This window comes from Equus asinus, chromosome 22 (assembly GCF_041296235.1).
Source record: "Equus asinus isolate D_3611 breed Donkey chromosome 22, EquAss-T2T_v2, whole genome shotgun sequence".
In the NCBI taxonomy this organism is placed as follows: Eukaryota; Metazoa; Chordata; class Mammalia; order Perissodactyla; family Equidae; genus Equus; species Equus asinus.
In genome coordinates this window covers 68,059,604-68,083,729 of record NC_091811.1, presented here as the reverse complement: position 1 = coordinate 68,083,729, position 24,126 = coordinate 68,059,604, and the positions used below count along the sequence as shown (strand labels likewise).

The 24,126-nt window shown below is 45.7% G+C and overlaps 2 protein-coding genes across 5 annotated transcripts; one reads left to right on the top strand and one right to left on the bottom strand.

The window, feature by feature from the left end:
- MDM2 (MDM2 proto-oncogene) lies at nt 1–23,455 on the bottom strand. Of its 4 annotated transcripts, none has more exons than XM_070494707.1 (11): nt 23,329–23,455; nt 22,071–22,155; nt 19,280–19,354; nt 16,701–16,834; nt 14,643–14,692; nt 11,984–12,051; nt 11,760–11,856; nt 8,392–8,552; nt 4,487–4,642; nt 3,760–3,837; nt 1–2,096 (listed from the first exon to the last, which is right to left on the bottom strand). In XM_070494707.1, exons 2-11 carry the CDS (start codon nt 22,149–22,151, stop codon nt 1,527–1,529), a joined length of 1,470 nt encoding a protein of 489 aa, XP_070350808.1. In that variant the 5' UTR covers nt 22,152–22,155; nt 23,329–23,455; the 3' UTR covers nt 1–1,526. The 4 variants fall into 4 exon arrangements, with proteins under 4 accessions (XP_070350808.1, XP_070350806.1, XP_014716161.2 ...); XM_070494705.1 differs by lacking the exon at nt 23,329–23,455 and adding an exon at nt 22,703–22,895; XM_014860675.3 differs by lacking the exon at nt 23,329–23,455 and adding an exon at nt 22,283–22,562.
- On the top strand, nt 22,194–23,829 carry LOC139041545 (uncharacterized protein DKFZp434B061-like). The gene is made up of 3 exons (XM_070494212.1): nt 22,194–22,289; nt 22,458–23,513; nt 23,758–23,829. The coding sequence occupies exons 1-3, from the start codon at nt 22,194–22,196 to the stop codon at nt 23,827–23,829; spliced, it is 1,224 nt and encodes a 407-aa protein (XP_070350313.1).
- The last annotated feature ends 297 nt before the right edge of the window (nt 23,830–24,126 follow it).

Here is a 24,126-nt window from a genome sequence, read left to right as displayed (position 1 = left end):
CCTCTGCCCCTATGTGGGATGCCACCTCAGCGTGGCCTGATGAGCGGTGCCATGTCCGCGCCCAGGATCCAAACCGGCGAAACCCTGGGCCGCCAAAGTGGAGCACGCGAACTTAGCCACTCGGCCCCAGGGTGGCCCAAATGTTTTATGAGTAGCATAATGACTGCATGACATACCCTGAATGTACATGTCTATCAACTCTCCTCAGAAAGGATCCTTCAGTTCTTGCTGAAGTATTCTAAGTCCCAAATTAATAACACTTCCCTGTATGTGAGGACCACCCGCTGAGGCCCAACCCACACACGTGCACAAGGGAAGTCCCGCGTGTGCAGTCTTTGTCTTCACAGCTTAACACACCATGCTGTGCAGCAGTACCACGCAGTTCTGTTCTAAACTTAGAGCTCAGCTGATTGTACTGTCCTCCCCCGAGTATGTCACATATGGGAGGAAGATACTGGGACCTTAAGTCAAAGTGGTTATTTTTGCTCTTTTGCTGAAGATTCATACTTAAAGATAAATGAAGATGTTAGTCTGTGAGTTCGAGGGTTATTTTAGAAGCCTGTGTTGCGATCCCGTCATTCTTGAAACAAAGTAGTGCAGCGTTTCTGCACCATCTGGAGAGAAGCTACGACACTTCCAGCTAGTTTAAAAACAGGCAGTCCTCCTGTTTCCTAAACTTCTGAGTTATTCTTCGTGAATTCACTGGTTTCTACAAGTGGCCTTAAGCAAAGGTTTGAAACCCAGGGAACTCCCAGGAACCCTGGGACCCGGCCCGAGAACATTCTTCAAAGTGTCTCAGAATGGTTTTCCTCACAGGGGAAACAAGAGATTGCACTAATCCTGCAAAGAGGTGTGGCAAAGTCAGACCTGGAGCATAGTTGCAAGCTGCACCGGGGGGCTTAAAAAAATTCAGTCTTAGGTACATGAGGGCTGCTCTCAAAGACTTCTCAACTGACACCACCCTCCCCACCCCGCCGTGACCATCCCCCAGAGGGTGGGGCACCTCTCTGCTTACATAGCACCAAATATAACTACTAATTACTTCTTCGTGTGCCAGAGTATTTTAAGAGGCTCTGAAAGACTAACTAAGGATCAGAAGGTTTAAGAGCATGTAAAATTTAAATATTATCTTTCATAAAAACTTTTTCTCCTTACATGAGAGGCACTAAATAAATTACGTTTAAATGTCCTACTTATATTTTCGAAGGATTGGCTCCTGCTCATTTAAGAGAAAGTGGAAATTATTTAAAATAGGGGTGGGGTAAATGATGAGCTATATATCTAACTCAACTTACATTAAAACCCAAATATAAAATATAAACAGAAGTGAAATTTTCCTAAAAGGAAGTAAATATTCTCTATTCCCCCTGCTAAGGCAGGTAAATTACACTGCAGAGAAGATATCTACATGCACCAAGATAGGTCCCCACTTTGATAAATGTAAAAAAATAAAAATGAATTTCATGTCTAAATGCTTCGGGCTACACAGTTAGAACTATGTAAGTCTACTTTCAGGGCCAGCCCCGCTAGGGGAAGTAGGTCAGCACGATCATCTGAATGGGCTGCCTGCACACGGGGCATGGCTTGTTCCTCCTCTTCAGCTTCTTCGCGCACGTGAAGCACGCCATGAGGTGCCCTGTTTTGCCGTGGACGATGCACCCATTCTTTGGTCGACCTTGGCAAATCACACACGGCTCAGTGGCGTTGAGGGGCAGGCTGGCCTCCATGCTTTCCTCCTTGTCGGGTGCGTCTTCCCTCTCCAGCTCACCGGGGCCTTCCTGGCTGCTGTGAGCACCGCTGGTGGAAGCTGGCGGCTGGGAGCAGCCCTCACTCTCCTGGGACTGGGATGCCTGGGCGGCAGCAGCGTCGTCGTCCTCAGTGCACACTTCCCTGGGATGGCCACCCTCGGTCTTCCTGCAGTCGGGGACATCAACGCCCTCCTCCCCGGGGCCGGAGCCTTCCGGGGCCACGCTCCCGCTCCCAGGGGCCTTTGCTTTGCCTTCAGGAAGCCAGCTCTCACGAAGGGCCCAGCACCTGCTGCAGTGTGACGGCAGCGGGGGGTTCGTCTCGCCGCAGGAAGTGCACTTCCAGTAGTCCTTCAAGGAAACAAGACAGTGAGTCTCCGCGCCCTCGGGGACCTAGTCACAGCAGCACTAGCACCTCCGACGTGTCAGGTACCATGCATCATCACACAGCTCAATTTTCAGCATTTCATGTTTTATCTCAAACAGTCTTTCCTCAAGTATAAAGTTGTAAGTACATTTTTTTTCAGCCAAACCATGCTGAAGAACCCTAAAACCAAACGTGTACTTGCCGTGATCTTGGTCACGTATCTATGCCATGACTATTTGAGAACACACACGGTGCTGGTTCATTTAATGGAAGCAAGTGCTATGGGATCTCCTCCTCGGTGACAAGGCCTGTACCCACTCCAGCCTGACGGGGTCCCACAGGACTGCGCCCAGAGCCCACCCCATCAGTCTAGACGGAACTACCGCCCAACCTGCCACCGACGGAGACTCCCTAAGAAGTGCTCTGAACCAGGGCTCAAGCCAGTGCTCCCTAACTTCCTCCACAAAGGAAGTGCTAAGACATTCTTCTCAGCCATCACTGCCAGCTCAAATCTGTCATCTCTGTCACTTTCTAAAATGCACACCCTTCACAGTCCATCCTTCTTGTGTTCCTGTCTCTGTAACCGCTCCCTGCTGCTTCCTCACCCCACTGCCTATTCCCCAACCTTCCCACCATGCAATCTGGACAGCCTCCCATGCCCTGCCTCCTTTCTGAACATGTCCTCATCTACCTGCCTTAACTGAGGCATGGGTCTTGCCTGAGGACACTGGACACGTAGAACTTGCCACAAGGCTTGGGCTTCTCTTGCACAAATAATGTAACTCTTTTTAAACTGTCTGACAAATGACGTGAGACGTGAGCAGTAAGGATGGAGAGAGTTCATTCTCCCACTTGGTTATTCCACGTTCCCAAGGGAGGTTTCTACTAACTGATAAAATCGAAGGCAAAGGTCTTGAAATTTGGGGGGGGGGGGCGGGGCGGACGTGCTTCATTGAGTCCAACAACTTCAAGATCTGAGGCCGAAACATTTCACTCAACCTGACATCAGATGAGTCAACTAGTTACTTGAATTATTTTCAAATATAGCAAAATAATTTTACATTTTCAACTTCTTTTCTTGCATTTGGATAATTAATAAATGTTTCCAACTCGGAAAAGAAAAATGAGATTTCCTATTCAAATATAATACAAGGCAGTATTAAGAACAAAAGTGAAAGCAATAATATTCAGTTAAAAAAAACTTCCAAAGCCTCAGGAACCCAATAAGGCATGAAATATAAATGTTTAATTCCTGATTTCTTTAATGGCAAATCCTACCACATTCTCTAATACACATCAGTGGAACAAATGTTTCTGTTTGACGCGGCTGGCAAACGTTGGGAGCTGTCAGAGCTGGGTGCTAAGCACCCTGGGCAGGCACGACACCACCCTCTCTGCTATACATACCGGAAATGTTCCATAAAAGTTCTTTAAAAGTTCAAATTCCAGCACAGAAAAACCCGAAAACATGTAACAACAGATGCCAACGCAGCAAATAAAGGAACAAGAATGCTTTAAATCATTAAAACTTTAAAAAGATTTAACTTTATAAAAATTCCCTCACGTCAGAAAGTAGGCTAGACCTCTTTCTCCAACCTCGACCTCATGTTATTTTTTGATTCCTTAAAAAAGCAGATGTATACTTACAGCTAAGGAGATTTCAGGATCTTCTTCAAATGAATCTGTATCGCTCTCCTCTGCCTGATACACAGTCACTCGATATACCTAATAAAATAAACCCATTGGCATCAATTCATCACCTTTTTTCTTCAACCAGGAAAGCTTCTTAGTGGTAAGTCCTAAACCACAGCGTATGTTCCCATATGTGAGAAATTCTGAAACAGAAGTCCAGTGGAACGCGTGAGTGTAGAGGACAGTGACATCCTCTCGCACATGGTAAAAAGGCAGCAGACAGGATGTGTACACAAATGAAGAAAAAATTCAGTACGAGTATTTTTATTCTATAAATATGGAGGTATTGAGTGACAGTGAAGCGGCGGGGAACGCTGAAGGTGTCACCTCCAGAAACAGGTCTGGAGGTGCTGTGTGACTCTAACCGGGCACACACTTTACTTTTATAAAAAGTAAATTAATATTAAATGAGGGGAACTGAATTAAATGTTTTTAAAAATGAGCAGCCTATTATAAGAATGCTCATTAAGGCCTACTGACTTCTTGGCATTAGCGCTCGTAAGAACATAAGTCAGACAACAAGGAACCACAGAAGCCTCAAATCCACAGAACAATATTCTAGTTTGAACAAATCAAGAGCCAAAGATTTCCGGCGCAATCCGAATACACTATTGTTTCAATCTCATCAGTCAATGAACGTGAAAAACATTTAACAACTTTGGAACAGAGAGGAAAAGCCTACCTCGTCATCGTCATCCGAGGGCTCCTGCCCCTCCTCGCTGAGGCTGTAATCTTCCGAATCGAGCGACTCCACTTCAAATTCCACACTGAACTGGTCTGAAACGGAATCCTGATCCAACCAGTCACCTGAGCGTTCACTGACGCCAGCATCCAGATCCTGAAATCCGGAAGGAAAAGCGTCTTAACGTGCACGACCCGCTGGCCTCCGTAAAAGCTCCCCAACTCCCCAGTGCGCCCCAACTCCCTCAGAGCCAGCCTCCGCCGACACCAGACCACAATTCGGGGGCACTGCCACGGTAACGCCATTCCCTGTTCAAAACGCCACCACTAACGGAAAGGGTCGAAGCCCCTTGGCAGTCAAGGCTCATACGGTGCGACGACGTTAGCGCCTTCGTCTTCTGTCCAGGAGACACTCGCTCCCCCCAATAAATATCGACGAGCAGCCAGATCTAGATGGTTCCCCAAACCAAACCTGGCACCTCGATTCCCTCCCTTTCCCTCTCTGACTGGAACAACCGGACAGTTTCTAAGTCCTGCTCACGCTTTTCTGCCGAAGTCTCTGTCAATCCCATAGTGAAAACAGCTCTTCCCCCTTCAATGATCCTGACCACTTAGACGGTATTATTGAACAGCATATCTTTTCACAAAAATTATGCAAAACATTACTTTGCATGCATGTTTCTTATCTGAACTATACACACTTCAAGAGTTAAGACCATGTCTCAGTCATCTTTCTATCTTCAGATCAGAAGAATGCCAACAGCTACAACACGCACAGTAATTCTGAGATTTATGTTTTCAAATAAACTTTGAGAATAATTTCTTCAGAAGAGCTTTTAGACATAATTTTCTAAAATTTATTTTTAAAATTCTGTAACTGCTCCTGTGACGCCTCATTTTAGGACTTTAGTTAACAGTCTGAGAACCTAATAAGACCTTCAGTCCCACGATACTGCTGTCGGGGGCTGGGGCAGGGACATGTGACAAAGCAGAAGGCTGGCATACAGAAAGGACAGTGGTCTGGGAGTCAGGACACATACCGTCTTACTCTGGACTTGCCACTAAGCGGCTGTTCCACCTCGGACATCTTTCACCTGTGAAGGCCGCAGCCCCTCCCCCATGACAGGAGTCTGGACTGAATGCACTCTACGAGTTCCATCATTTATAAAAACAACAACAAAGCGTATTATTTTATAACCACTGAGATCAAAAACCTGTTTTTTACAGCAATGTCAGCACAGCAGTAGCAGCAGCCACACCGCAGTCCTGGGGCCTCACAGGGCTCTATCAACAACCAGGTTAACATCACAAGTCTAGCTGGAAACACCTCTAAGAAAGCAACCCAACAAACTGGGTACTTCAATTAACTAGTCTTCAGTGCACTAAGTCTAAAATGAAGAGGTAAGTCACAACAAAAGTTAAGACTCAGAAAGCATCTTCTGGGCCAGCCCAGTGGCGCAGCGGTTACGTCCACACGTTCTGCTTTGGTGGCCCGGGGCTTGCCCGTTCAGATTCCTGGTGTAGATCTACACACCACTTGTCAAGCCATGCTGGGGCAGGCGTCCCACATATAAAGCAGAGGAAGATGGGCACGGATGTTAGCTCAGGGCCAGTCTTCCTCAGCAAAAAAGAGGAGGACTGGTGGCAGATGTTAACTCAGGGCTAATGTTCCTCAAAAAAAAAAAGAAAGAAAAAAAAGCATCTTCTATGGCAGGGTGGGCAGACAATGGCCCACCACCCATCTATTTTTATGAATATGGGTTTACAGCCACAGCCACGCCCACCCATGCACCCGCTGTCCAGGGCTGCTCCAGCCTTACACAGCAGAGCTGAGCAGCTGCACCAGAGACCACATGGCCTGCAAAGCCCAAAACAGTCACTATCTGGCCCTCTAGAGAAAGTTTGCCCACCCCTCGTCTAGGGTACTATGAAGAAAGCAAGTATTAAAAGTTGCTTTTAAAAAGTTTTGGCTAATGTTCAAAAAAGAACAACCTAGAAACTTTTAAATATTATATATTTAAAAAGCATCAGACAGCCTTAATCTGGAAATATCTTAAATTTTGAAGTCAGAAATGCCTGGTTTTGTCTGAATTCCAATTGTGACAATTATTAGTTACAGGATCTTGAGTTATTTGAAACTCTCAAGTCTCAGTTTTCCCATCTGAAGAGTTTGAGGCTGCTGAGATGATAAAGTAATACATATCATGTAAACTGCCCAGTTTAGGGCCTAGAAAATAGCCTCGGTTCCCTAATTTATTGAACCCAAAAGAAAGAAGAGATGGAGGCGAATGCACGTGGCTTCAGCTCCCTTCACAGTGGCAAACGATGACACTGAGTGATGACATGACATGAGGGAGGCTAAAACGAAGAAAAAAAATGGGCCCTACAAAAGCTTTAATGACTGGGGACGCAGCCCGAAAAGCAGCAGATTTTTACTAGATAGGATTTTTAGAAGAGAGTGTAGGAGAGGACTAACAAAAAAAAAAAAAAGGAAATAGCCTCTGCGTTGCTTTGATAACACAGCAGCGCCACAGGCAGAAAGCAAGAACCAGGACAGCCAAGACCATTCAGCGAGGATTCTGAAACAGCTCTGTCAAAGACTGAGTCTAACGGGGCAGAGCAGTTCTATTTAAACCATTTGCAAGAAATAAAATTATCCACACGTCAAGTTTGTGTACATGTCAAGTTTTCTTTAACTGGATTCAATTCTCACATCAGACGTATTTGCTCTCAAGAACCTGTATTTTTTTCATAGCATTTATTAAATGTTTTAGTTGCTTGTCTGACTGTTCATGATTTCTCTCCACGCGGGCAGGGACTCTGTCTGCCCCGACTACCCCTCTGTCTCTACCGCAAACGGGGCCGGGCCTCCAGGAGACCTTAGAGCATCTCCTGAAGGGAGAACTTGTTCTCGGAGCCCGTCATGCCCTCTAGTGGCCAATCCAGGGACCAGCTCCACCAATGCTGACGCGGCACGTCTGCCTCCGCAAGTCCCTGCTCTGGAGAAGCCGGTAAACACAAGACGGGACAAGGATACAGGAAAAGTGAGAGCAGGTCACTGTCACAGCGGGTTCAGTCCTTCCATCTTCTAGAGAACTAGGAATGACCACTAATATCTCCCATAATGACCAGGAGACACGGCCACAGCTCAAATAAAGGTTCCCGATTTAGCGACGTGTCAAAGACACATTGAATGACAAGAAGGAAAATATCCCATTTGTCGAGCATTCTTGTTAGCAAAAACTGTTTTACCAAACTTCAGTGAGATCTCTTATGAATTTTACTCCTGGCTAATACTTTGGAATTTTGTATCCGACAATCAGGAACCACAGCTCTCGCCCGCGATCCGTGCGATAATGACCCGTATGTCACAGCCTGAGCGCACAGACCTTCCCTGATGTCTGGACCTACGTGGGCACATGGGAACCGCAGACTACGCTGACATGCTACCGACAGCTGGAACAAAAAAGATACTTCTACTCTAAATATTCAAGACAACTTTGCCTTAGAACCCTAGGCACCTAACTGAACCAAATTTTCATTTTTGTTCCTTATTTTTTAAAAAGTAAAACTTCTAAATTCTCAGACTACTCTATACTCCAGTTTATCTGACTTTACCACTGGCGCAGTGGCCCACAAGCTTCTCCAACACGGAAGGTGACATTAATAACTATTCATGTTGGTCCTAATTTTGCCAACATACCCCAGTGCAACTCCGCTACCTTCCACCCTTCTCCCCACACCTGGGGTTGGGGGAGAGCGAGAGCAGTTTCACTGGACAGAAATTCCCCGGTGTACAGCAGCAACCGCACGCCACACACGCGCTCGCTATCTGAATGCTCCCCAGCACGGCAGAGCCGGATTGCAAAGCCAGGAGTCCCGTTTGACTTAAAACGAGGAGGTTACCGGATCGGACGGCGTCCCGGCTGACTCGCTGCTGCTGCCGCCGTCGCAGCAGATCTCCCGGATGACACACAGCGCGAGGCCCTCGTCGAAGGACAGCGAGACGCTGTCGGACTTGTGGCGCTTCCTCTGCCGCTCACCAGGCAACTCGTCGGAGTTTTCTTCTGGATGTGCAAGGAAACGAGTTAGTCCAATGGCTATACTGTGATTTACTTAGAAATTGAACTGTCATGAGTACCTATTTCTACTGAAACTCAGTTTCAATGAAATAAACAGAGAAAAATAGTGTAGTCCTAGGGTTTCAAAAGTCAACACTATTGTACGGAATCCGCCTGTCTGAGAGTTACAGCAGAAGACTCTATTTCCAAAAGCTTTTTAAGCTTCTTTCAGAACTTTATCTCCTTTAACTCACAATTTAATTCATCTAGAGCTTTCATTAACTCAACAATATAGGATTTGTCTGTCAAAGTCAAACTTTAGGATATAAGATTTTTCTCCTGAAAATAACCAAAAATGCTTAATTTACTTAGAAGGTATTCTTAATCTTTCAAATTTCCTCAGTACCTACCCTGTATTTTCAACAGGAATCAAAATCAATGATCAAAGGCCCCGAGAGAAGTCCCTCACCGGGCTTGTGCTCCCCATAGGAACAGGCGGTCTGGGCTGAGTGACATCGGACAGAAGCCCACACCCCGCTACTGCTATGTCTCACCTCCATTAAAAATAACACTTGGGGTTTTTCTGATTATTAAAGAATTATATTACTCACTGTAGAAATCTTAAAAAAATAGAAAAAAAACAAAATGTAAACTTCTGTAATGCTACCATTGAGAGAAAACTACTATAGACATTTTAGTGTAGTAATTTTCCAGTGGCTTTTTCAGTTTATTTCCTTTTTTAAAAAAATATTTGAAACACACACTACAAATATACGTACATATATATACAATTTCTGGATTATTTTCTCTGAAATGTTCTTCTACATTATCTTTCATGGCTGCAGAACATGGTGTCCATGACATGGGCCCATGTACGGTCCATCGTAATTGAACCGCTCAGTCCACATATCTGAGCACCTGCTTCCTGTCGGGCACAGCGCCAGGCCGCGGAGCTACAAACGTGAAGTCAGCCATCATTCTGGCCACCAGAGGAAGTTTACATTCAAACATCAAAGCAACTGAAATACACATTTATGAGCTACAAGTGCTGTGTAGGAAACAGCAGGGTGCTAGGGCAAAGAATAACAAGAAAACGGGGGCCACCCTGTGGCTGAGTGGTTAAAGTTCCGTGTGCCCCACTTCAGGGTTCCCGGGTTCGGATCCCAGGCACAGACACACTCCACTCATCGGCCATGCTGTGGAGGCATCCCACATATAAAAGAGAGGAAAACTGGCACAGATGTTAGCTCAGGGACAATCTTCCTCAAGCAAAAAAAGAGGAAGATTGGCAATGGATATTAGCTCAGGGCAAATCTTTCTCACCAAAAAAAAATTAAATAAAATAACAAGAAAGGATTGCTTTTCTGGGTGGTTAGAAACAGCTTCTCCAAGAAGGTCATATTTAAGTAAAAACAGAAAAACGAGGAGCTGGTCTTGCAAAGTGGAGGTAGAAGAGCTCCTGGCATAAAAAAAAACTGTGTGCAAATGGCCCTAAAGCAGGAAGATGGGAGGAACCAAAGCAAGCAGTGCAGCAGAGACACTGCAGGTGGAGGAGAGGCCCCAAAGCAGGCTGCAGGCAGGTCAGGGCCTCGCAGACCCAGGAAAAAGAGTGAGTTTAACTGAAGGTCAAAGGTAAGTGACCAAAGTAGCTACGTGGGGAAGTGACAGGGTTTCATTCCCCTTTCGCCGTCTCTCTGGGGACTGTGTGAAGGAACAGAAGGGCAGAAGCTGCTGCCGTGGTCCAGGCAGGGGACGGCCACAGCCTGGACCAGACGGAGGACATCCTCATCACCACAGGTATTTCCAGTTACCAACAATGTCATAGGGGCCGGCGCTGTGGCCGAGTGGTTAAGTTCCCCGCTTGGCTTCAGCAGCCCAGGGTTTCGCTGGTTCGGATCCTGGGCGCGGACATGGCACCACTCATCAGGCCATGCTGAGGCGGTGTTCCACATAGCACAACCAGAGGCACTCACAAGGAGAATATACAGCTATGTACTGGGGGGATTTGGGGAGAAGAAGGAGGAAAAAAATATACTGGCAACAGATGTTAGCTCAGATGCCAATCTTTAAAAAAAAAAAATTTTTTTTTAAATCTCATAATTAATACCTCTACATAGAATCTTTGCATTTCTGATCATACCCCTAGGATAGATTCCAAGAATGGAGCTACTGGGGCAATGGTAAGAACGCAAGCCTTTCTAAAGTCCAAAGGTTTAACCAATTTAAACTAAGTGGCACACCATCAGTGTGTCAGTGCCAAGACACGTCAGCAAGGATCAGTACAAAGACTTACCTTTGCTAATTTATAGACCAGAAAAGACACTTTTCTGCATTTTTTATTATCCACAAAGCTAAATCGCTAATATCCACCCTCAAACTTATTAGTCATTTGTATTTACTATGAAATACCTCTTGGTGTTTTGGGTGTTGTTTTTTTACCTTTTCAAATTTTTGATATTTTTCTTAGTGACTTTTGGGAACTTTTTATGTAATAAAGACATTAACACTGTCAAATTTAAAGTGAATATCTTTCAAATTTGTCGTAATTTTTTTCATCTATCTTTTAAACTCATTGGGAATTCATCTTGGTATAGGGTACAAACATAACTTGATTTTTTTCCCAAATTATCAACCATTCGTTGAGTCCCACGAAGACAGCTTCTGCCCTCTGACCTCACGCACAGACTCTGGCCGGGGTTTCCGGATCCGGGCTCAGGGCCTGCTGTGCTCGTCCTCACCTGGATCACACCGTCTTGGGGATTACGACTTCTGACCAGGCAACGGCCTCCCCCGCTGCCTTTTCTCTGCAAAAATGCTCTCAGCTATTTTCTTTTCCTCGTCTTCATTTCTAAGACACTATTTACTTTCTCTGTTTTTAAACTCATTGTTATGTTTTATCATTTATGAGAAACAACAAAATATTTTAATTGCTAAGATGACTAAGAGTAACGACTAAGATACAGTTTACGTCCTCGTCCTCTCTCATCCTGAATAATGGCGTTGGCTAATGACGAAATCCAGGGGGCACAGTAAACCGTGCCTGCTCAGTCAATCAGAAAAATGCTGCTAAGAAAGCAATTTTTAAACCAGATAAGTCATATAAAAATGAGAATGACAGAAACTCAGAAATTCATTCATCTAAACCAAAAAAGCACAAGGTCATTAAGCCGCCAATTTCCTGAGCAAACAAACTCAGAGTGCCAGTGCTCATACCCGTCTCACTGATGGCTCTCCTCCTAGATGACGTGGGCGGCCTAGACACCAAAGCCGAAGACGACGGCTTCTCTTCCTGCAGCTCCTGCACAGCGGCCTAAGCATTCAGGAAAGGGAGAACACAACTTAACCTGTAACACCAGGAAGCTGAAGATTCTTTGTTTGAAATAATTTTTCCAATTTTCAAGAAACATCACAGCTGACTGAGTTCATTTCAAGATTACCTTTTGATCACTCCCACCTTCAAGGGGACAACTGTTTTCACTCACAGATGTGCCTGAATCTGATGGTTCTGAAAGAAAATAAAAACAAAGAATCACCAACTAAGAAAGAAAGGGCTGCTCCACAGACATCAGTCCAGGAGAAACTCCTTACACAACTGGACCTGTCAACAACAGTAAACGTGTCTCCCAGGTGCCACCTGTGCGAGACAGTTCCATGTTAATATAGAAGATACACGAGAGTAATTATAAAGTATAATAAACAACGGAATTATCATAAGATAACTTCGTGGAGAAGATGGAGCAAGGGTTATTTGGCAGAGACAGTTCTAAGGAACGAGGAATCGGGAAAGGGTGCGCAGGAGAACGTGCAGCAGGAGGCCCAGGAAAGGCCACTGCAGAAGGAGGGGACGCCGTGTGAAGACGGCATCCAGAAGTGCACTGCAGGCAGTTCTTTATCACTGGAATGTAAGCAGGACCAGCAAGGATCCCGTGTGTGCTGCTGAACAGCACAAACATGTCCACAGGCAGCACTCAAGCCCGCCTCTCTGCATTCTTCCCAGCCGATATTGAGAATCTTCCCCACGGCACTGTCGCAGCCACTCACCAATGAAAAGGTTTCATCCGAGAGATAAAACGGACTTGCTGCTTCACAGCAAGTATTTCATCCAAGAACAACAAGGAACTCGTAAATGGTCATTTTAAGCAGAAGAGTGACAAATCACTCTGGCAAAACAGGAAAGAGAGCAGAGCCAGGGAAACCCGTATCCGACAGTGACCGCAGAGACAAACGAGAGGAACTAAAGCCTAGAGCAGGCATGGACAACAGCTCAGTCCAGAGAAATGACAAGGGGGAAACCAACGAGACCTGGTGTCTGAGATCTACGGCAGTGGAGGAAGGAGTCAAGAAGGACTCCAAGATTCTACCTGGGGAGGACAAATGGGTGGCACCATTCACCAAGAGCGAAATTCAGAAGACGAAGAGATGTGGGTGGGAAGACAATGAACTGGAGAGGATGAAACTCATAAGCAGGCTGTTAGAGTGGGTAGTTGGATGTAGAGAGCTGAAGCTCCAAACTCAAGGCTTCAGACCTGGGATGTATACGACTCCCAAAGGTCATCACCAAACACCCTCTACTACTCCCCCCAAAACATCTTCGTCTTAACAGTGAAGTCAGGCTTGGGCACTAACATTCTGCAATTATACACATTCTCCTAACAGTTTATTTCTTCTTTATATTATGGGTGAGGTATTACACCAACTTTAAGTTGTACATATGGGTAGGTTATATTTTGCCTTAGTATTATAAAGGAGATGTGACAGAAAGGAAGCGCTAGGTGGGACAAGGCTGAGAACACTGACACAGGAGTTCTGAAGTTCACTCTACTAGCCTGAAACTGAAACAAACTCAGAATGGCGATAACGTGAGTAACCCACAGGTTACCATCCCATTAATATCATTGTCCTAGTAATCTACCAAGGTTTAAACAAATGAATGAATACAGCAGGTATAATATTCAGAAAAGTGAAAATACTATTACAGATACTATTTACTTGCCTTCATTTGGTTCATAAACAGCTTTGTAAAACAATAAAATATCAAGTCACCAGCCTACTAATTACTTCTGTTCTGAGATAAGTTGGTGATGGCCTTTTCTGGGTCTTAAATCCTAACTTTGGAAGAATAAGTGTTCAGTTCAACACATTTACTAAACACCACATTAACAAAACTCTGTCCTGTGTGATGCAGAAGGCCAACCTGAACAGGACACAGGATCAGAAACGTAAACGTGTGAGTGTAACAAAGAGAGCAACGCAGTCTAAGTACGGAATGGGGGAGCACACAGGAGGGGTCAGGTGGTTCTGGGAAGTAAACAAGCTTCTGAGAACAGTTCTCAGGCGTAGAAAAGCCGCCTGTGGTGTTGGAGCCGGCTCCCACCGGCGCTCACAGCAGCCTGTGCGCAGCTCTTCCCACGCTCCGTCTGCACTCTGAAAAGGCCATGGCGGGCGGACTCAGAGCAGGGCAATCAGCAACCACCACACATCGGGGCTTTTCCCCGGAGAAGGGGCTGTTAAACACTCACCAGTACACCGCTGTACTTACTCATGCGTATCTTTCTGGAATGAGAGCCCAGCGCCTTCATGAGATTATCAAAGGGACATGCGACCCAAAAACAACCAGTTAAGACCCAGAGGTCTAAAGGCAGGGAAGTAAAATGCCACTTACCTAAATAACTTGGTAACAAAGTTCTATCCATTATGAAAAACAGAGAGGACCCATCCTTTCACCTGGTCCTACCTAGTACCCACATCACTTCCCAGAGCCTTCCAATCCTGTTCCAAGGTTCGAGCACATCTTGACTAAGCAGGAGCTTCTGAAATCATCTACCTTCCAAAACAAATTCCAACTCTGATATCCCAAGACTTAAACTGATGTAAGAGGATACTTAACTTTACATATTGCAAATCTGCATTTGAACCTCAATATGACATTGTTTTAGTTCATTCCTATTTCTTCCTGTTAAATTTATCATACTTTTATTATAATTAAATACATAACTAAAGCAACTTTTAAAGAGAAGCACAATTATAAAAGGACTGCGCATGCACAGAGATCTTTACAATGCGTTTCTACTTTCACAGTTTTCACAGTTAACTCACCCGGCTGATTGACGACCACCAAGTTTCTGTAGATCATCGTATATATTTTCCTTGGAGGGAGAAAAAAACAAAACAACAGATGTACATTTTAAAATAAAAATCTATTAAACTGGACTTAACCCAACTTTTAAATGCCTATTAGTATGAACTATCGCACACAAACCAAATTTCAAATCACTGCATTAAAATTATATCCCTGGCAAGCTTCCAGGCCTAGAAAGCAGCATCGTTAGTTGCACGACGATGACAGACAGCTGCTTTTAATAATCATCAAGGTGTCTCCGGCTGAAAGATCTCACATCTCCATTTCCTGAAGCTTGCCTTGTTTGGACTTTACCAAAGACCCCAGAAAATGGGTGTGAACACAGGAAGCAGGTTAATATACTTATTTTCAAACAGAAAAGAAATTTTCTAGCTCTGTGCTTAGAAGCAGATTGCCTACAATAGTAGCGGGTTATGCAAGACCCACTATAGGAACTTGACTATAATTCTGAATTTCACCGACCTTGGACCAATCATCTAATGGGTTTTCTTTCTTGACCTTAAAATTTATTAACAGATAAAGCAGTATCTATTCATTTAATAAATACAGTCTGAGAACCTACTATGGACCTGTCACTGTTCTAGAAATCGAGGAAGGCAAAGAACGAAATAAACAAACCTCCCCCTCAGGGGCCGAGAGCCATGCAGGCCGACAGCTCTCACTCCGGAGCTCACTCACGTCAGAGCACATTTTTCTTTCTTTCTTTTTTAAACTAATGATTTTAGAGAATGTTTACTGGTCACAGATTTGAAGGTTAAGGGGAAAGTGCGAACCCCAAGCATTTCTTTTCACCCTCGGGGCTGAAGCTGCAGCTCCCTGTGCGACGCTCCTCTGCAGGGGCTCTGTCCGCGCCAGAACTTCCCCAGTCACATCAGAACGCAGTGAAAGGTAATCCTAACACCAGAACCCTTTCAGCACCAGAACCCACGCCTCCAAACCTATCAGAAGATTCAGTACTCAAACGGCGCAAGTCACCGAGACAGTTATTCCGTAAATTTACAAAATTAGAGCTTACATCCCAAGGTCAGTGTAAAACGATAACTAAATATTAAACAGAAGTGGTTTATAAACGGAAAGATGCTTATATGTTAAATTAAGAAGCAAGATGAAATTAAATATAGTATGTTAACAAATAGGTTAAAACATACATCTGGACATAATATAAAAATGATGAGTAAAAATACCTTTCAATGACAAACTATGGTCATTTTTTTTCCTATTCTTAGCTTTCTGTCTTTTCCTAATGCTCAATAATGAATATGTATTATGTTTATAATAACACAGTTGTGTGACAGTGAAAAATACCCCATTTAACGACCATCTTTTTAGCTGGAACGTTACTGGGCATTAAAGACTAGTAGAGTCTAGTTACCTGCTTCAGGTGAAAAGCACTCACCCCGTTCATTAAGATACGTGTTAAGGCTCCACACAGACTGACCGCACCAAACCAAACGGGACAGGAACTCAAATGTGAGGTAAGAATGACAGAGAAACAGTCTTCAGTTCCCAGTAGGAAAACTCAGCTGACTGAGGCCATCAAGGTATAGGACAGAGTGATCTCCACGGTAACTGAGGCCCAAACTGAGGCCTCACCCGCAGGGTGGTATACAGACTGTCCTTGCAAGTGACGGCAATAACATTTTTAATATGCAGTAACTAACATGCAAGTGCTTTCTGTGCCAGACACTACGCTTTCCACACGACGTCTCTTCATGACCTCCACATGAAGTATTTATATTACCCCTACTTTACAAACAGGGGAAACTGAGGTTTAGAGAGGGCGAGTCAGTTGGCCTCGTCACACAGCTAGTGAATGACTGAGCTAGGTCTCAAACCCAGCTTTCCAAGACTCCAGGACTCAGAGTCTCAAGCAACATGCTATATTGCTAAGAAATTAAATTTCAGCTCCTCTTACGTATACAGTCACAATTCTTCTCTGCCCCAGGGAGTGAGGGTGGGGTGAACCGAAGCATGTGCCGGCTGGCCTTCAGAGTGGACTAAGCTGAGGAGCGCACCTGTGTTCTTTCACAGAGAAGCTGGGCACGCCGAACAGGTCCCCCAGCAGATCGTTGGAGCAGTACACCATGTGCTGCTGCTTCTCGTCGTACAGCCGCTTAGTCATGATATACTGGCCAAGGTAGAAGATCACCTGAAACACAGACACGATTTCCGAGCGCTGAAGAAAAAAAGTTAGTTTCAAATACATTCAGTAATATCTCATTTATCGGGAGAGGGTTCAACAGCAACCGCGTCCACAAGCACTCAGAATAACCACCCTCCTGCGCGCGGAAAAAGCTGCTCTGAAATCTTTTCAGTTTGATGGACGCAGAGACACTGCTTCTCAGATTTACTCAAACCTTAAAATGCGTCTCTTTTTTTGGCAGACTTTAACTCTGTCCAGATACTATCTAGGTGCGACACGTTAGAAAGAAGGGAGAAAGCAGAAAAATGCAAAACCACTGATAGTGATAAAAAGTTACAGAATCAGAAACATCAACCAGAATACAGCAGTGACTGGAGTCATTTAGTAAAGATCCCGGACACCACACAGCCTGTGAGGTCACCACAGACAAGGAAGACAGGAAAATGACCAATCACATCTACCTAACATTCTGGGAGAATTCAGTGAATGAAATAAGCCCTCAAAAGTATCAATACAATCATATAACCACAAACAATCAATAATGACCCCGAATCATGCATTTACAGTTAATTTACACTCTGTATGCCCCACTGAGACAAAGATGTCAGCAATACATTCTAAGACTTCCACACACACACCCACCAACAACCACCTAAACACGTATGGTACACTTTTACAAGTGCTGTCCCATTCTTCTGTTATTTCATTGAACTATTATCACCATATTAGGAATAAGGAAACTGACTCAGCCTTCTGACGCCTAGTCCAAAGTTCTCTCTACTACCCCATACTAGCTGGCATCACTCTCCCAGCGTCTCAGAACTAACATCCCACAACTGAAACCTGCACCAGACAACATCCACACTGCTGTTACAGGGCTTGGCTAAGCATCCAAGCTCGCTGTGACGGCCTCGATCCGTTTCTATCTGCTACTAAATCCATACTTGTTTGTTTCCTTAATTGCTTTTATAATAATAAGGTCAAACCCAGGTTAACAGCCCTAAAAACATAATTTACCCTGACACTTCCCTGCAAGCACTGTCTAATCACGTGACAGGCTGGCAGGGTGCAGAGTAAACGAATACTCCTCCACAACTATGGACTGGAGACGGCTGGCAGAAGCAGGAAGAGAACCTAGACTCCTACCAAACAGCCCATAGGGAAGTTTATAAAAGCGTGCCTGAACGGGGGCCAGCCCAGGGGCACAGCAAAGTTCACATGCTCCAATTCAGCGGCCCAGGGTTCACCAGTTCGGACCCCGGGTGTGGACCTATGCACCGCTTGTCAAGCCATGCTGTGGCAGGTGTCCCACGCATAAAGGAGAGGAAGATGGGCATGGATGTTAGCTCAGGGCCAGTCTTCCTCACCAAAAAAAGGAGGATTGGCGGCAGATGTTAGCTCAGGGGTAATTTACCTCAAAAAAATAAAAAATTTAAAAATTTAAAAAAAGAGTGCCTGAAAAGGAAAAGGGTCTGGCATCTCTTCCTGCCCCACTATCCTGATGTAGGCAAGGGACTTTAGTGTTTTAAGCAACCTGAGCCCCGTAAACTAAGTGGGAGAGACGGGAAAGAGGCACATTTCAATCACTGAAATTTCACCTAAGATGACCCAATCTCTCAGTGAAAGTCACGCTTCTGTGCACAAATTTAAAGCTAGAGAACAATACATTGAAGTGTATCCATTAAACAGAACACGTCTCCACGAAGCAGCTCACCTCTGCCCAGAAAGATCAGTACACTGTACCCACGCACTCTAGTGCAGAAGCTCTTAACCTGGGATCCATGGATGCCCAAGAAGTCCTTGGACAGAATTCAGGGGGTCCATTAATTTGGATGGAAAAACATTTCTATCTTTATTTTCACTAACTTTTAACTGAAATTTAGCTTTTCCTTCAATTGTGAATATAGGCAACAAACCACAAAGTATCAGCAATATCTGTGATTCTGTCAATAAAAATCACAATTGTTTTCATATCATACTATGCTTGGAGTTAACATCTCGAACTATCGATTATACTCCTCACTACTTCAAAATCATAGCTATTAGATCAACTGCTAAATCTCATCATTTAATGTGTTAATAAAAAAGCACATATCCCAATCTCATTTACTATTTTGATAACTATTTTAATATAATTTGCTTCCTATGTAATTCTATATATTTTAGTTCATGAGTTTAAAAACATGGTTCTGAGAAGGAATTACCAGTCTGCCAAGTGGGTCCACAGCACAAAATGGCTAACAACCCTGCAGAGCTTCCCGCTGCCTCTCAGTCCCTAGCTGAGAAACGCAATTCAAGTATCATTAGAATTTTTAGCTTCAAATTATAGTCCAAATGACCACAATACTTAATACAGCTGCTTACTGACGATCCTGTGTGGCCAGTTTCTCCCCAGGGCTAATTATAACTAGTAAGACATCGGTTATCTCGTTCACTCTTGGGTCAGCTCACCTCTTTCATAGTATAAGTGTCCTTTTGTGCACCGACAGACTTCAACAACTTCAGAAGCAATGGCTTTGGTCTAACCTGCAAAGAACAAGAAGTTGCTATTATACTTCCAAAATTATTCCAGAACTACAAGGCCCCTAACAAAAACGTCCATAAACAATTCCAAAAAAGGCAGCAGGCACTATGTTTAACAAGCTCAAAGGTCAGACCTCACAAAATAAGTCCTCATGTTTCCCCTAAATGTAACAGACTATATAAACCAAATGCCAACGACTGTCGGGGGGCCTTGGAAAAAATGCTGGGATCTGATTATTCTGCAAAGAACCCTCAAGTATCATCAGCTGTAATCAAAAACAGTACCCACACCAACACAGTGAAAATGCTTCTTCCTCCAGCTATTTCTATCATCTGCTGACTACCCTACAAAGTCAGCCATAAGAGGAATACTCCAATGAACTTACTGTAAGCTAAGTTACAAAATCCAAGGGAAAAGAATAAACCTTTAGGGTGGGTTCTTTTACCAATCTTTTCTTTCTACGGATTAGGTTCCTGAAGATGGGGAACTTAAATAACTAACCCAAGCTGACGAGGATAATGAAAAGCAGATCTGAGAGTGTAACTCACATCTGTCAGCGACAGGTCAGCATTTTCTTCCTACGATATACTGCTGCCTTAGTTGGTCTGCATTTCAAGTATCTACTTGACATTTATGGAGCTCCTACCATGCACCAGACAGTGCCAGATATTGCAAAACAATGACAAGTACAACATGACCTCTATTCAAGGAGCCAGCCAAGTAGATCAGGGGGTCAATTTTTCCTGTGAAGTGCCAGAGAGTAAATATTTTAAGCTTTCCCTGCCAGATGGTCTGACTCAGAGGCATAGGTAATATGGAAACCAATGGGCTTGGCTGTATTTGAATAAAACTTTATTTACAAAAACAGGCAGCAGGCCAAATTCGGCCCACAGGCTGTGGTGTGCCTGACCCTGATCTAGAGGCTTTGCAAGTGGGATTAAGAAATAACCGGGAAGCGGGAGGGACACGATGTGCTCCTCTCCTCCTATCTGCTGCTCTATCGGACTCTTCACACTCAAGGATCTTCACAGCCCGCCGCCCGTCAGGACGGTGCCTCTGGGCCTCTCGATGTACTCCTGTCCTTTGTCTAACTCTGAAATCCGACAGCATCCCAGTTTGGGATCTAACTCTCAAAATTAGATTTAAGAAAAATGACCTATTTCCAACTAATCAACACAATAATATTTAATAACTGCAAATTTAAAATACACAATAAGTGTAGCACGGAATCATTAATTGTTCCAATCACACGTTTTTCACGTGCTTACATATGCGCTTTACTTTCAAACTAAAGAATGAACTCTCTCAGAAAAGATACTTTTTTCTCCTAAAATTTTATATATGCTATATTAACTTCAAACCACATGAAACAAAGTAAAAATCAGCAATGAAAGCCATTAGTTTTTTATTAACACTTAAAAGACATGCATTAGTAAGGAAACTGCTATAAAAGAGCATCATTCTTAATTTTACACTCAAGAACAAAAAGAGAAATTGCAGATGAACAAAGATCTAGATGTAAAAATTTTTTAAACTAGAAGAGAATATAGTAACATGTGTGCATAATCTTGTGATGGGAGAGTTCTTCCAAAGCACGATCTTCATGCTACAAAATTCAAAAGCCAACAAATTTGACTTCAAAAGAACATTCTCAACAGGAAAAAGACAACATGATGAAAGTTAAACCCAATATGTGTAAATGATAAAAGTTAAATACGCTAGAAATGCAGAGATTACTACAAATTATTCAGAAAAATACACTAAAACCAACAGAAAAGTGGACAGAAAAGACCAGGCAAACCCCAGAACAAATGATTTAACAAACAAGATGCTCAACCTCACCAGAGATTAGGGAAATACAAATTTTAACAACGACAGAGTACCTTTTACCAAAAAAATGCCAATTTAAAAAACAGAAGATTCAATGTTAGTACAATCTCTTGGTGAGCAAGATAGCAGCAGCAATCAAATATGTGTATAGTTTAGGACCCAGGAGTTTCACTTGTATAAAATATTTCTTACAGAAATGCTCACTTAACACTTGTGTTAGAACGCATGCACAAAAGAGCCGTATTTGTAAGACTCAAAAACTAAAGGCAATTAAAAAAATTTATCAGTAAAGGCATAAACTTAAAAAATGGTAGACCAAGGCTATGAAGTACTATGAAGCCATCAAAAAGAATTCTGATTTTATATTGACATAGATGCTATTTGCTGATCACCTCTACTTTAATCCTATTTTAGCAGGACAGATGACACAGACTAAAGGTCACATGCGCATATATGTGGCATGTACACAGCGAGATCTAAAAGGAAACATGGTGGAAAAAGAAGCCTGGAATTTTCAGCTTTTACTTTACACATTTCTGTAACGTCTAAAATATTTACAAGCATGAATTACTTTTGCGACTTTTAGAAACTATTTAAAAAGTTAAATACTGACAGGTCAAAACAGAAACACAAATTAGTCATATAATAAACACAACTTCAGCATCCACCGTAAGAATGTAATGAACTTACTTTCAAATCCAGTGCGGGAAAGCTCTAAGAAAGTAAACACTGATTGTCACAGTCAACTTTTACTCCACACAGAGTGGCAGAATTTAGTACATACAACGTCACTGAGAGTCATGCTAGAGTTGGGGTCTATGGAATTTAGTTGATCGGCTCATCAAATAAATTATCCGTAAACGTTACGCTTGAGACAGAAATACCAACCAGGGTCTCCTGCTCCGCAGCTGGGATCTGCGCGGTGCTTACTGCACCATCAGTGGACACAGACATGTTGGTATTGCACATCTGCCTAAGAGCAGGAAAAAAACCACACGATAAAAACTCGAAATGATCAAGCATCTGTCAAAAGACCAAACCACACAGCGAGGAGACACAGCCTCGATGACACCCAAAGCCACCTGCAGGCGGGTCCTTACCTGGCCGGTACGGGGTCAGGGCTCTACCCCGGAGCGCGGGGACCTATCTCGGGCGGCCAGCGCGGCCAGCTGAGCGGGCGCCGTTTAAATGGCCCCGCTGGAGACAAGCCGGGGCTTAGCTCCGGCCGCGCCCGCGGAACGTGTCCGAACTTGACCGGCCCGGGGAAGCGCTGAGTCAACCGCGCGGACCCGCCCCGCCCGCGCGCCCACGCGGGCACCCACAGGCACCTGTCACGCCGGGGGCCCGCGGGACGCCCGCGCCCCGGACCCCCGCCCCGCGCCCCCGGCCCGGAGCCCCCCGCCGGGCCCGAGGCCCCGCCCCCGCGACGGCACCGCCTCCTTCGGACGGACCCTCCCACGTGCCCGCGCCCCGCCACGCGCCGCACAAAGGCGCGGGCCCAACGGGCCGCGCGTCCTCACCGGGCCGGGCGTCCTCACGGCGCGCGCGGGCCCCCGGCGCGCGGGGCCTCGGCCGCCATCGCCCCGGCCCGCCGGCCGCTCGCTCGTCCCGCAGGAGGTCCCGCGGCGCACGCGGCCCGCTCACGGGCGCTCGGCGGCCCCGGGCTCGGCGGCGCGCGCCCCCCGCCTCCGCTCCGCCGGCCGCGCGCCCGCCCTCCGCCCGGTGCGCCGCCTCCGCCCTGCGCGCGCCCGCCCCGCCCCGCCCGGGAGCGCGCCGGAAGCCGCCTCGGCCAATGGGGGCGCGGGGCGGGCCGGGCCGGGGAGGTTTCGGGGAGGGGCCCAGGGCCCGCCCTCATCCCCCGGCCGCGCACCGCCCCTCCGCATCCCCCGTCCACGTACCGCCCCTCGCATCCCGCCCCTCCGCATCCCCCGTCCGCGCATCTCCCCTCGCATCCCCCCTCCGCGCACCGCCCCTCCGCGCACCGCCCCCCGCATCCCCCCTCCGCGCACCGCCCCTCGCAGCCCCCCTCCACGCACCGCCCCCCGTATCTCCCCCTCCACGCACTGCCCCTCGCAGCCCCCCTCCACGCACCGCCGCCCGTATCTCCCCCTCCACGCACTGCCCCCCGTATCCCCCCTCCGCGCACCGCCCCTCCTCCGCCCGGGGGCCGGGCCTTCCTCGCTGGCTGCGCTGTGTTTGCCCTTCTTGTTCCTGCGCCTCCCGACCGCGGTGGGAACTGCGGGCGAGCGCGCGTCTCAGCCGCCGCGGAAAAAGAAAGCAAAATTCACAGCTGTGCGATCTGTGAAGCCCGCACCGCCAGCCGTCGGAGTTGTACGCAAAATGAGCTATTTCAACACTTGTTTTTTAAATAGTATGATTAAAAATAGTACAACGCATGCCTACAGATGTTCCAGATGGAGGAACAGAAGTCTTCTGGCGGTTACCGTTAGAAGTGGCGGGGGGGTGGGGGGAGAAGAGCCGCCACTTTTCGCTGTACGCTTTCAGAGTGTTTGGGTTCGTTTGTGTATATAACATAGGCATTGAGTGCCATTAAAAATATGTATTTATGTATTAGGCACTCGCCTACTTCCCCCTTTTGGCACATAGGCGTGGCGATCTCAAAAATGAACGAGGACGTGACAATTGAGTTGACTCAACCCAAACAGCACAATCATTGCAAAGAACACGTTCTTATTTGCTCGGAAGAGATCAGTTTCTTGTCCTTTTTTATAAAGTTGTATCTTCCCGTTCTCCCACTCCCTAGCCTACTAGAAAGGAGGCTCCCTAAGGCCGCCCCGTGGCCGGGTGGTTAAATTCCCGCGCTCCGCTTGGGCGGCCCAGGGTTTCGCTGGTTCAGATCCTGGGCGCGGACGTGGCACGGCTCATGAGGCCACGCTGAGGCTGCGTCCCACACGGTACAGTCAGAGGAACCTACAACTAGAAT

Bases quoted from the DNA above. Each gene is read 5' to 3' on its own strand.
- MDM2 (XM_070494707.1), bottom strand. From the start codon at position 22,151: ATGTGCAATACCAACATGTCTGTGTCCACTGATGGTGCAGTAAGCACC. The intron at 19,355-22,070 runs GTTGGTATTTCT...TGTTCTTTGCAG, and splicing joins CTGCGGAGCAGGAGACCCTG to GTTAGACCAAAGCCATTGCT. The intron at 14,693-16,700 runs GTGCGCTCCTCA...TCTCCCTCCAAG, and splicing joins TTCTCTGTGAAAGAACACAG to GAAAATATATACGATGATCT.
- LOC139041545 (XM_070494212.1), top strand. From the start codon at position 22,194: ATGATCAAGCATCTGTCAAAAGACCAAACCACACAGCGAGGAGACACA. The intron at 22,290-22,457 runs GTACGGGGTCAG...GGAAGCGCTGAG, and splicing joins GGCGGGTCCTTACCTGGCCG to TCAACCGCGCGGACCCGCCC. The intron at 23,514-23,757 runs GTACGCAAAATG...TTTATGTATTAG, and splicing joins CACCGCCAGCCGTCGGAGTT to GCACTCGCCTACTTCCCCCT.